The sequence below is a fragment of the Mustela nivalis genome (assembly GCF_964662115.1).
Source record: "Mustela nivalis genome assembly, chromosome: 16".
In the NCBI taxonomy this organism is placed as follows: domain Eukaryota; kingdom Metazoa; phylum Chordata; class Mammalia; order Carnivora; family Mustelidae; genus Mustela; species Mustela nivalis.
The window spans coordinates 27,245,827-27,259,721 of record NC_139035.1 but is presented as its reverse complement, the minus strand read 5'-3'; the positions used below and the strand labels follow the sequence as shown (position 1 = coordinate 27,259,721).

General features: G+C 42.1%; 1 protein-coding gene across 6 annotated transcripts in view; it reads left to right on the top strand.

Annotated features, from left to right (window-relative positions):
• Positions 1-13,895, top strand: part of RABGAP1L (RAB GTPase activating protein 1 like) — a 765,821-nt gene that overhangs the window by 591,553 nt on the left and 160,373 nt on the right. For 2 of the 6 annotated variants that reach the window (XM_082704404.1, XM_082704398.1), the window contains exon 1: positions 9,105-10,283. The exons of the other annotated variants lie outside the window; for them this stretch is intronic. In XM_082704404.1, coding sequence (XP_082560530.1) covers positions 10,116-10,283 — 168 coding nt within the window. In that variant the 5' untranslated portion in view covers positions 9,105-10,115. Of the gene's footprint in view, positions 1-9,104; positions 10,284-13,895 lie in introns of those variants that run through there. 6 annotated transcript variants of the gene reach the window in all.

Sequence of the window (13,895 nt, the reverse complement as noted above, 5' to 3'; positions counted from 1 at the left end):
CAGGGAGCTAGGCAGGGACCAGATCAGTAGAGACATATAAACAGCATAGGGATTTAAGGGGAAGCCAGTTTAAGTTTTAACAGGGAGAAATTGTATCTGATTTATGATTTTAAGACATTTGGATTAAAGAATTCTGGTGTGTAGAATGTGAATTGAAAAAGAAGTGAGAATGGAGACAAGTCAGACTTACTTCAGAAGGCCGAGTCAGGACGTGGTCACAGCTTGGACTAAGGTGGTGACAGTGAAGCTGGAGGAGAAGACCGATTCAGATAATGTTGTGTACAGAGCTGACAGGACTTGTAGATAAATTGGACATGGAAGCCTGAGGGAAAGTGGGAAATCAAGGAATCAAGGATGTTGTAGAAATAGGGCAGATGGATTTTGCAAAGGCGGGTTTGCCTAAGCTCGTTCAGAAAAGCATGCAACTCTTGATCTCAGGGTTGTGAGTTCGAGCCCCACATGGGCTGTAGTGATAACTTAAAAATATCAACTTGCAAAACGTGAACAAATAATTTCTTTTAGCTATGATCTCATTACCTCATATTACAGGAATGGAGTAAGACCGTGCATGGATGTGGGTGGCCCGGGCTCTGGCCCACAGTAGGCACTTGTGAGATTTGTATTCTTACCTCCACCTCAGCACATTTTTATTGGGAATTTGTATTCTCACGTTACTAATACTTAGGTTACCAAATTTCAAGGAAACGACTAGAAAGTCTGTCAGTGAATATTATATGAGATTCCATCATTCATCAACTCAGTAATTATTTCTTGAGCTCTTTGTATATGTAGTTACTCTCCGGGGTGCTAAGAACATGTTGGTGAATGAAGCAAATGCAAAATGTTTCCTTAAGTAGCATTCTGTCTGGTGGGGTCAACTATTTCCCTAATAAAATACAACTAGTTATTAAATCACACCTGGCATAATGGAAAATATCATGACATAATGTGAGAACATCTCTTCACAGGTTTCATATTTTCCCTCGTTTACCTCATTCATTCCCATATTTCACCAATGATTCCTAAACCCATCCTTTGGCTCCAGATTCCTCTTTCCCATGGCCTGTGGAACATCTCCAACAGACTGCCTCATATTTCTTGCTAACTCCATTCATCCTTCACCCTTTCCTGGCCCCAGTGCTTTCCCTGTCAGTTGCTACTTGTACTATCATCCCAGCTCACCAACCTAGAGATGTCACAGTCATTAGTAATATTAGCAGCTTCATAAGATTGCTGTTTTAAACCTTATTTTCTTAGTGAAAAATGAGACTCAAAGATGTTAGTTTTCCTCAAGTCACACGGTTATGGACATCAAATGTTGGTTTTAAATCCAAGTCTGACTGACATCTCAGTTTTTGTTCTTTTGGTAACATTCTGAAGGATTGTTAAAACTTTTTAAAGGAAAAAATGATGGAGGAAAAATGTTCCAGAAAGAGGGAAGAGCATCTTAAAAGGCTCAGAAATACTAAAACACCAGTATCTCTAATCAGAGAAATGTTTAGCTGCCATTCTCCTACACATGTTTTCCCATCTTGAATGCTGAACCATTTCAGGAAACAATTATAGCGTAGCCATTATGTGTCAAGTAACCGCCTCTGCTCAGTTTTTAGGACAAGAAGGAGGATGGTACATGATACCGATCTCTAATTGCCTTAGCAGGGGAGAGGGACCCTAACTGTTGATTTCCTAACTGCTCATTAAAGCATAAGCCTGCAGGTGCTGTGCCAGAGACAGCATAGGCGGAGACCTGGGGGAGCAAACAGCAGGCTGGTTGTCCCAATGTGGGGTTGAAGGGTGGTTCCTGCAGGAGGTAATATCAGAGTTGAATTTTGACAGATTAAGAAAAGGTAAGTGAATTAGAGGGGAAGCACAGTTCAAGAAAAGGAGAAAGCAAGAGCAAAGACTTGGAGACATGGAGTTAGCAGGTGCACGTGGGGAACTCCAAATACCTTGAGTTTTATACACAGTGGTGATCCCAGCATGTCATATACTAAGGGCTGATCTCAAAGCAGAAGAGTTGGGAGTGGAGAAGAGGGGATAGTTTTGAGAGACGGTGAGGAGGTTGAACCCACTTGATTGATGGGTTAGAGGTAGAGGGAGGTAAAAGGAGGACTCTGGGATGACACCCAGGTGCCTACTGTATAAATGGGCAGATGGAGAACCCATTAGCCAGGATAGGACATGTCAGGGAAATAACTGACCTCACCAGACAGAATGCTCTTTAAGGGAACATTTTGCATTTGCTTCACTCACCAACATGTTCTAGCACCCATGTCAGAGGAAGATCTGTGCAGGGAAGAAGTGATGACTTCGGAGGCTGAGATCAAGTTACATGTGAGGCTGCATAGATCCTATAAGGAGATGGATATTCAGGTTGGGAGCTCTGGAGAGCAGGCTGATCTTGTGGCTGGGTTGTGCAGTAGCGATTAACAAGAAGGGTATGGATAGGATCCCCAGGGTACAGGTGCTGCTTTTTGAACACAAGTTTTACTCTGTTTTGATTTCCGTTGTTTCTTTTTAGAACCCAAGGCACACTAGTCCCTCATTCTATTCATAGTGACACGACTGTGTAAATCCTGTTGTCTGCACTGGACTAATTTGATTAGTTTCTAAGATCCAGCCTGTTTAAGTCTACCTCCTCCACTGTTTAATAACTCAAGTTAGATTTTAAATATTTGGTAGTTATCTAAAAATTATAATTGCAGTTACCCCTTACCAGCAACATGATCTTGGGCAAGTCACTTCACTGTTCTAAGCTCAGGTGCCTCCAATGGAAAAGGTCATCAGTGGTTGTTAGGATTAAATGCAGGAATGCATACTCTAAGGGCTTGCCTAGTTCATAGTCTTTGTAGATACTGAGTAAGTAATTTATATTGTTAGTTACACACGTATCTACCAGAGTTTGTGACTTTGTTGGGTCCTGCTGGGATCAAATACCAGTGTGAGATTGGTAAAGGAGCCCACTATGCAGAGACCTCTGTGAACCTGTTCTGCTACCATCACATAAGTCAGCCTGTGCCAGTGCCGGTATCTACAGGAACTGAACTCTCACAGGAGGTGAAGAGGGAGCAGATCACCTCCAGTGAAAGTAGAGGAAAAAATCACCCCCATTCTCAGCATTTTGCTACCTCAGAAATTCTACTGAATCCATCCAAAGCTGTGAGCTGGGGGCAGGGGCAAGGAAAGAGTACAGCCAGACTACGTATTACCACCATTACTCCAGAACATGGACTTGTCTATGCAAAAAAGCCCTGACTGTCCCCGCCTTGACATATTCATTTTATGGAAACAAATTCACTTGCTAATACATGGGCTGACCCATTCAGCGACTCCACTGAAAATATTATTTTTCTCAGTGACAGCTATTAAACTACACTTAGCATTCTGTGTAACATGAAGATGCCGGAGATGGCGAATTTAATAGAGAGCTGGAGGTGGACCATGGGAAGACGGTAGAGGTAATTCACCACTTAGCAAGATGAATCAAGTGCCTCATTATTTTTAATAGCCATGACAAACAACACACACATACACTCAAACACATAAAAATAAGATGTAAAATGCTGATCCAGCACGAGAGGATCAAGGAACAGTCTGGATTCTGTAGATCATCATTTTAATCTGATCAATGTAACATTAAAAAAAAAAACAACCAGGCCCCTGCTGACATTTATTTATGCTTCTGCCTACCTGAAAATAAATGGGAGCCTTATACCAAGTGCCCAGGGAACGGAATGAATGAACTGAGACAGGATGCCCTGTTCAAGCCTGCATCACCAACATGGCTTCGAGAAAGCCGCACTTCATGAGGCAGTCTTGGCGGAGCTCCCAGGGACGGAGTCTCTCTAACGGTGATCGAAGGAGAGCGCGCACCTCACTTAAACACAGAGAAGACAGAGCCGTGCTTGGTTCTCCTAAGTGTGTGTTCAGAGGGGTGATTCTCAAGGAGGCTTTTGGCTGCTCTTCTCAACTCACCCCTGTGAGTCTTAGATCCTTTCATAGCGGGGAGGGGGCACGGGCTCCAGGTCAGTTCCATGTGAAATAAAATGGTGAAACAGTTTTCCTAATGAGAGAGCTGTTTGTTTGTTTGTTTGTTTAATGGGCTACCTTAATTGGAAGACAACAGCAGCACAGGAAATGCAAGGTTCCTTGCCATGCAACTGGGCTCTGAGATCTTGGCTTCCTGGCTCTGCCTCCAGCAAGTGCTGTGATCCCAAACCAGTCATGTATCTGCTGCCTCAGTCTTAGCATCAGTAGGCTAAACATGTTAGACTCTGATGCTTTCTAGGGTCATGCAACACATTATTTTATGATTCTGCTGTCTTACCTAGAGTATCCTTCTTAGTGTAGGTAGTGCGTTACTGAGGGACATTGTCCAAAAAGTGTGTTCTCCACAGGAGGTAGGATTGTGAACACTTTAGAATGGCACAGAAACCAGGTTATGGAAGGTTCAGTTAGCAACAGGGGTGCTTAGCTTGGAGATAAGGAAATTGAGACTGCCTTCAAATATTTGAATTAATGTCACATTAAAAAAAGTTGACTTAATTCTGTGTTGTTATAAAATATATTCCCCAACCCAGTGACTAGAAGTTTCACTTTCCTGGCTTACTGGAAGTAGTACTTTCTAAACAAACAAATGTCCGATAATAAAACAGGCAGCCTTTTGAGATAGTTGTCAATAGAGATAAGGAAGTAGGGGCAAAATGACCAACTCTTGAAGAGACTAAAAGTTCTTGCATTGATAAAGGCATTAAGCTAGAATCTACCACAAAAATTGTTACCATGACTGTTGAGCATGTTATTAAATTATTGTTGGTGGGAGAAAGTTCTCTCTTCTATTAAAACAAACAAACAAACAAACAAAAAAAAAAAACTCCTTGGGGCACCTGGATGGCTCAGTGGGTTAAGCCTCTGCCTTTGGCTCAGGTCATGATCCCAGAGTCCTGGAATGGAGCCTGTCATCAGGCTCTCTGCTCAGAGGGAGCCTGCTTCCTCCTCTCTCTCTGCTTGCTTCTCTGCCTACTTGTGATCTCTGTCAAATAAATAAATAAAATCTTTAAAAAAAATTAAAAATTAAAAAATTATCTATCCTACAAAAAAAGAATTCAGTTTTTGTCCTTTTACCTTTCCAAGTTGAGAAGCATATAGGTCCTTTCCTTGTTATTACTAAGTGTTTAAATCTTCAGGGTTAGAACTGAAGGGGCAGTTGGTCTCACAGGAATGTCTTTTATCAGTATTTGGCTAATTCTCTTGCTAATGTTTGTGTAACCCCTGAAGTGACTACTTAGCATGTTTCTTTGTAATTCCATTAATCAATTAATCAGTCAATTAATTCCATTAATCAATTCATCCATTAATCAATTCCACAAATTAAGTCAAATATGCTTTTAATTTTACAATGGGTGTCTGTTCATGTCCAGCTCGTGTCCAGCAATCATGACTCGGTATAGGGGCTCAGGGAGTGCACTCAAGCACAAGGCTCTAATTAGGACTGCACCACCATCCACCTGATTCTGGCACTCCAGAGAGAGCCTTCTGTTCTTCGGACCATGGCTTAGGGACCACTGCCCGGTCCTCTTTACTTTTTTCTCACTCTGCCTCATTGCATGATTCATCCAAATTTCCCATATTATCTTCAACTTACTGCTGAACTTCCTTTACAGATTTTTTTTTTAAAGATTTTATTTATTTATTTATTTGACAGACAAATCACAAGGAAGCAGAGAGGCAGGCAGAGAGAGAGAGAGAGAGGGAAGCAGGCTCCCTGCTGAGCAGAGAGTCCGATGTGGGGCTCGATCTCAGGACCCTGAGATCATGACCTGAGCTGAAGGCAGAGGCATTAACCCACTGAGCCCCCCAGGCGCCCCAGATTTTTTTTTTTTTAAATCTTCATGATAGTGTAAGAAAATTTGAGAAATCATGTATTTTTAACTGGTTAGTTTAGAAGAGTTTTTTTTTTTTTTTCTGTCACTAGTTTCATCTTTGATTACTTTATAACTCAAAAATGTATCTCTCAGAAGTGTACTGTACTGAATCTCATCAGTGATAAAAACATTACTTGGGGAATTGGGAAGGGAGAAGAGAAAATGCTCACTGAGATGACTCACTCTTCTAGAATCCATTCTCCCACTTCACCCAGTGAAGAGTTATTTTACCTGATACTGTTCAATGGCTATTCTCAAAGGACAACCTGAAAAATTATGGAAATTTTGAAAGTGAGGGATCATGCCTGGGACGGGAGGCTGTTTATAGAGAATGCTTTATTCTCCCCAGAGTGATATATGCCAAGACAGGTTGGGCTTGGGCTGGTATCTCCATACACACAGAACTGAGTGAGTAGGTTTCTGGGAAGCCTGGTTCATCTTGATGTGGAAAGGAAGACCAGAGAATGGGCATGGACATTCCAACCTGGCATGTGTTCATTCCTCTGTGGCTTCTGGCCTGGAGTGCAGGGAGATGATACCCCTCTCAGTGTGGTCATTTCCAGGCAGGGGATGCCTTCTGGGCCTAGAGGGCCTTCGGCCCCATATCTTCCCACTGGGAATTCTCGACCATCAGCCTTTACCCCTTTCACCAGCTCAGCATGTTCTGGGTCCACGGAAACAGAGCCGAGGTTGCTCCGTGCTATTCTGCTGCTCCCTTTCCATCTCCGTCCTCGCTCTTCACAGCGGGTCCGGCCTGTGAAGCCCTGGGACCTGCATCCGGTTCTGCGCGTCAGCAGCTCCATCTTCTCCACCCCCCCACGGTGCCAGCTCTGCCTCCTCTGGCTCAGCATCTTGGCTGGGGGGAGTAGCCAGCTGGGCCTCCGCCCACTTCCTTCTTCCTCCTGTTCTTCCCCAGGCTGCTTGCTGCTCTGACCCCCAAGCCTTCTGCAGGGCTCTAGTGTGGCCCCTGTTCCTCAGACTGGGTGAGGAAGGTACGCTCTGGACCCATGCCATCGCCCATGAAACCACTGCTGCTCTCCCAGCAGCGGCCACTCAGAGCCAAACCTGAAGCTTACCTTCACTTCCTCAATGATAATGCATTTTTGAGGGGGAGGATGATGGAGAGATTAGGAAAACTGAAATACAGGACCATGTTTATAATTGCTTTAAGTGTAACTCGGTTTGCTTATTAAAATATCATACTTTGGTTATTTCATTTAATAGCACTTCTTTTGTGACCATCAAAGCCAAACCATAGTTCCAAAGTCTTTTGATTAGTTTTGACTTCTTACCAGAATCCATTTGGGGAAGAAATTTTTTGTTTCTGGTTTATATAAGAAAAAATAAATGACTCTGCCAGTGTCTTTGAAACCAAGTCAGTTGCATGGAAACATTTCCCCTATCTTTTAAAAAATACATCAGTCCAAAAAAGTCCTGTAAGCAAAGGAGTCACTGAATTCTCCCTTCCTTTGCAAGTAAAAATATCCCCTTGTCCTGAAAAGGGAAGCTTCCATGACAGTGCTTTGCACACTGACACAGCAGTTGCACAGTCTTTTCAAACAGAATCTTGTGCAGAACTCCAGTATGTAAACAAGATAAAAATGGAGCTATTCCCAGAGGGGTGTGTGGCACAGGGTGGGGGGAAGGGGTAGGCTCTGAGAGGCCCAGAATCTCTGTCCTCAACCTCACAGTCTCCCCCTCCAGCTGACCTGAGTTACCCATGAGACATTTCCTCCAGAACCTTAGGGATCTGAAATGTGGTGGGTGGGTGGGTGTGTGTGTGTGTGTGAGAGAGAGAGAGAGAAATTCTGATGATTTTGAGCATTCTACACTCTGCAGTTTTTTAAGAAATCATTTTTGGAGGGGCACCTGGGTGGCTCAGTTGGTTAAGCATCCAACTCTTGATTTTGACTCAGGTCATAATCTCAGAGTAGTGAGATAGAGCCCAGCAGTGGGCCACTGCTGGGCATGGATCCTGCTTAAGATTCTCTCTCTCCCTCTCCCCTTCCCTCCGTAGCTCATGCACATTCTTTTTCTCTCTTAAAAAAAAAAGAAAGAAAGAAAGAAAGAAAGAAAGAAAGAAAGAAAGAAAGAAAGAAAGAAAAGAAAGAAAGAAAGAAAGAAATGGGGCATCTGGGTGGCTCAGTGGGTTAAAGCTTCTGCCTTCGGCTCAGGTCATGATCCCAGGGTCCTGGGATCAAGCCCCACATCGAGCCCCACATCAAGCTCTCTGCTCAGCAGGGAACCTGTCTCCTCCTATCTCTCTGTCTGCCTCTCTGCCTACTTGTGATCTCTGTCAAATAAATAAATAAAATCTTAAAAAAGAAAAAAGAAAAATCATTTTGGGGGAAAAAGATCATTTTTGGAAGAAACTGAAGACTTGACAACAATATATAAATATCGTATTTAAGATTTTGTGAATACTCAAAATATTTAACAGAAATGTTTTACTGAGTTTTGGAAAAAGAAACAATATTCTGTTAAAGCAGGCGGTATTTGCCTTTCACCCCAATTCTGTAATTAATCTCTTTCTTTAACTAGTATCACAGAGATACACTGATGTTTCTATTTTGTTACTTATAGAGATCTATAACTCTCATTTGTCAGAGCAGGAAACTTAAGACTCAGAAGGAACTTGCTGTGGTTCTCCTACTCTGTATCAACTACAGCTTGCATGAAGAAGCAGGTCTGGTGTTCGCTACAGAACTACAGCATCAAGATTCTGAGCGTGATTAGTTCATTGTTTGCTGGTTTACAAACTGCTCCCAAGGGGAGCTCGTCTTTTTCCCTTCATTTGGCTGTAACTGACTCTTCACGTCAAGGAAGTTAATATAACACATAGTGACACTGTAAAATTTTAAAGCATGGATAATCCGCAGTTATATTATTAGTAGGGAAGGATTAATTGGACCAGACTATTAGAAGGTTTTGAGCTATTAACTGAGCATTTATCAGGATCTGCGGCTTAAGAAAGTCATTACTGCTTTGAGAATCTCCACTTCAGTGATTCCTCAGGTGTATGCTCATTATTATATTGGAGGTGTTTATGTTTTGTCATACTGCAAGCTTATAAAAATCTTCCTTTCAATTATGACTTCCCAGAATGCTGAAATAACTTCACACACTAGCATCGCAAAAAGTCATTATTATTGCGCAAACACTGCAACTTGAGGGTGTGTCCTTTCTTGGAAGCTCTGTCTTTGCTGTCTGTTCACCCCCTTATCATTTCGCCCTCAACCTCTCTCTCCTGGGGAGATTTCCGTCGTCTAACCAGGATTGGAGCATCCCACTTTAAATACGCGGCATAAAATCAGACTTTTACCTGCTGTCATTATTAGAAAGCAAGAGGGAAGAAAGGTCAGCCGTTTAGCTGGCAGGCTGTCTGGCTTTTCTGCGAGCATTACATGGGAAGAGAAGCTAGTTCTTCTGTCTCTGGCTTTAGGATTCAACAGCGTAAGCTGTCAGACTAACAACACTGATTGAAGGTGGACTGGGAGGGGGAAGCACATCTGTCCAACGGCTCGCCATTGGCTTCTTATTACAGCATTCTCCCCCGAGACACACTCTGCATGCTCATTCACCTACCTCCTCCTCTTCCCTCCCCTTCCTTCCCTTCCCCTTCATTACTGATTCACAGCGAGAGGCGGCAGCGGCGGCGGCGGCGGCGGCAGCAGCGGCAGCCGTGGCGCTGCTTGTCACGAATCAAGGATTGCAATGAGCTCATCCTTTTCTCCTTGCAGCTTCACAACTGCCCTGGCTTCCTGGCTACTGCTGCTGCTGTCTGCTCACCCACACTCACGCAGGCACACGCGCACACATACACACACACGCGCGCGCACACACACACTCTCTCTTTACATGCTAGACCCTTCTGAGCTGCTGGTACATTTTAACACATGTATCTGAACTCTCCTGCATCACTCTTGGCCATTTTCTTGCATCCGATTGCTTTTGCCGTTTTTTATTTAGCTCAGTATTTGATTTCATTTTCCAGTCTACTTTGGGGCTTTTGCACGGTGGATAATTTAGCCAAAATGTTCTTCCTTTGGAGACGTTAGCTGACAATTCCCACTACAGACTGGCTTGTGCGTGCTCCTGGAGAGACCTAAGCCTGGCTCCCTTCCCACTGCAGTTCTCAAAATTGGGGATCAGAGATCCAGCTTTCTCATTCTGGACACCTACTTACTGCTCATGGAAGAAGGGGTGCCCTGCCCAGCCCCAGCTGCTAAGCTCACACCTCCAGTCAGAAAGTCCCAGGACATGCACGACGAGAGGAGCAAGCTGGTGAATGAGTATGCATGTCGAGTGCTGGAACTTCTGGGGATGGGGCATCGTCTGTTTGTGCCTCGGCTTCTGGCGGTGAGACTGTTTTTCATTGAACTTCATTTGTAGGGAATCTGCCACCCTCTGTGAGAATTCCTGTATCCCTAAAAGCGGCTTGCAGTCTCCTGTTTTCTTTTCCTCTTCCCCACACTACCCAGCAGGAAGTGCTGAGTGGCCGCTGCCCTGGGGCTCTGGCTGAGCCTGGTCTACGCCACTCCTTAATTGGCTAGAGGAGCTATGGCTCTTTTCTGAGAGCCCAGGGCCACATTAGCGGCATTATCTCTGTGGTAGGGGGAAAAAATGTTTTCTGGTTGCCTAGACTCAGCAGTAAAGCAGAATAGCCAAGTGCTTGATACAGGCATTCTGTTATTTACATCTCCAAAGGGTTAAATTTCACAACAGACATTGCTACTTATCTGGACTACTGTGGTTTGCGTTCTAACCTCACCATTTGGTTGCCAACTTCTTCTTCTTTTTTTTTTTTTTTTTTTTTACTGATTAGGGAATTTTACCCCTTAAAAATCCTTGGGTAAGAAATTGAAAATTTTTCTCCTGGAATGCTTGAACAGTGTATCTATGAAGCAGCTTAAAGCTGGTTGGGTCTGTGCTGGGAATCTGGGAAGTCTGGCTTGCTTGTTTTTTGATTTCCTGCACAAGAAGAAAATCACCCTTCCTCACTTCCTACCAAGGGTTAAAATTAAATACCCACAATCGCTGGTGCAGGGTTTCTTTTCAGTGGTTTGAGAACTGTACCTAGCAACTGTTCTATAATGTAATTGGTCTACAGTAGTCCTATACCATTATTTGGTAATTGAACAAGAATAATTAAGCTTTGTCTATTTTATACAATGGAGTTTAATACCATTCCAGACTGTTCTTTCGTTATGGTTCTGTCATATTTGAGTCTTTTCAGAAGTATAACGTTGACTGAATTTAACACTTTTCTCTCATATCTCTCTCATCAGTCTAGTTCATCTCTGTTTATATTATCTTTGCAGTTATCAATTCAGTCTTCATGCATGTTTTCGCGTGTAAATATCATCCCCCTTGCTTAATCATAACAACATTTTAGGTAGCTGTATGCAGGAGGGATTTTTCACCCCAAAGAAAGTCTGTTTATCTTTGCGAGATGAAGTTAGAAGCAGTGACCAGATATAATTATGGGGGAGGGGGTATTTTTGAGAAATACAGTTTCTTTGTCATTTGGGAAAGAAAGAAAAAGAGTTCAGTACATACGTGTTAATGCCCAGGTGAGGTCATCAGTGCTCACTTGAATTCTGTTTCCCTGAACCTCATTTATCTTAAAAAAGAGAAAACTGAAGGTTTATGTCCTATTAGAAAGGAGTTTTTTTGGTAGGTTTTTTTTTTTGTGGTTTTGTTTGTTGTTTTGTTTGGGTGAAATAAAAAGCATTTTATTCAGGACCTCTGACACTATTAAGTGCTAAAATATATTTCAACAAATTTTCTACATCTCTTTGAGGAGTCTGTTTTGGTTCTCAAATATTTTCATATTCTTAAAGACTACTTAACTTTGTGACTCCAGGGCTCCCACTGCCAACTTTCCAGTAATCTGGTGCTGCCTTCCTTTGCCACTTCTGACTCTCAGGGCTTTGAAGGAAAACATAAATTGATAACTAAGACTGTCTCTCAGTCTTAAATCCACATTAGGCTTGCATTTATAATGCCTTTACTTTAAAACCAATTATCGGCCATAAAATCCACAAAGAGCTGGGTTCATACACTTCAGATCTTCTGGAGGTCATGTGGCTCTGTATGTTGCAACCATATGAAGTTGGGTTGGTTGCCCAGTTAGGTATTCAAGTTCTTACATCCCTTCGGTTGTTTTGGGCTCTCACATTCAGCCTAGGTAATGGTGCCATTTGCATTACTTACACATGGAAAGTGTCTACTGAGTTGTCTGTAGGGTCATTTGGCAATCTCTGACTTTGTTATACAGCATTGTACTGAAAAGATCATTGATAGAACTAGGGTACTCTACAGTTTGGGAAATCACATGCCCTTTAATTAGTAATATGGCTGTGAATTGAGATCAGCTATCCAATGAGTTACTGCTTAAAGTTTATTTAGCATGTGTACCAGGAGGAAGTACAGTCATTCAGCTGTGTGTTATTGGACTGGCTAATGATGTGGGATCGATGGCGGATCTGTACGGGCTGGTCCTGAGAGGGATCTTGCCAGGGGCAATACTACAATCTTTCCATTACCACCCAAAAGGGTGGGCATGGAAGTTTTGGTTTTCAGATAGGTTTTAAACATGAATGCATGTAGGTTGGACACAGGTAAATACATTATTTTACTTTAAAGATCCCAGTAGTTGTGGTTTTTTTTTTTTTTATGTCAGTTAATTTGCTTGATGGATTGATCAAATGTATGAAGATCTACCAAGACAGTGTTGTAGATTTGGACTTTGAGCTTTATTCATTGTTCCCTGATTCACAGAGGGACCATCAAATGATTAGAATACCAAGCACATTTGAATTTTTTTAAAGTTTTTATTTAAATTACATTTGAAATTCTTGCTTCTTGTCTTTCAGAGGTGCACTTAGTATTAGTAAACAATAATTTCCCTTTAACAAATCAAGTATAAGTACTTCATTGTAGATATTACCTTAAGGCATAAATTCTGTGCGTAGACTCACCAAACACATTTCTTTGGTGAAATTAAAATTCCAAAGCAAGAGATACAGGTATCCTAGATACCAGCAAAGTAAGGTTTCCCTCTTCTAAAGCCTGTGCTTCCAAATGATTCTCAGACTTCCAAAAATATGTCTGTACTGAATAGAAATCCTGTTAGACACTATAAAGGAAGAAAAAGCCATTTGTGGTAAAAATGGCAAAGGTGAGAAAGAGAACCATACCTAGATTAAAAAAAAAAAAAATCCCCTAAAATAATCAAACTAAGAATTTGCTGCTTATCGGAGGCCGTTGAAGAACGATTGATCACCCAAGAGTCGTGAGAGGTTCAGAACAGAAGCATCTGGAGCTAACACCCGAATGTTAGAGCTGTTCCTTGCCACCCACCCTGCCTCTTTAAAAAAAAAAAAAAAAAAAAATCACTTTAAAATGTGATACTCTTGCACTGAATTTTTCAGTGGGAAAAACACACTGGAAATGGTATCAGCGGTAACACATAGCCAGAGTCCATACTCTGTAAGTGTGTGAAATTTAAAGAAAAAGGAAAAACTTTTATTCTACTCCTATTCAGAATCTCCCTTTTCTCCCTCTAGATTTTATTAGCTGTTATATGGTGTGGGATGTTATGACCAGATCATCCTTTATTAATATCAGTGTTGGCTGTGGTTTCAGTGTGACACTGTGGGCCCTGTGCACAGTGAATCTGAAGGACGATTGATTATTGGGATGAAAAGCCAGAAGACCAAGTCTGTCTCCCAATCTTACTTCTGTTTTAACTGCTTCAAGGATTCCTCATTGAAGAGAGACTATAACTCTTGAAACTTGAAGAGTCAAATATAAAAGTTGGCATGCATACTTCTGATGCCCTTCAAAATATAGAAATCAGTTTTTATATTAAGATAAGTCCTACATCTACTCTCTAATTTGCATTTTATCAATTGTGACTTTTAATATAGGATGTGCTTGAAGTGGAGTTTTTATGAATTCATAGAA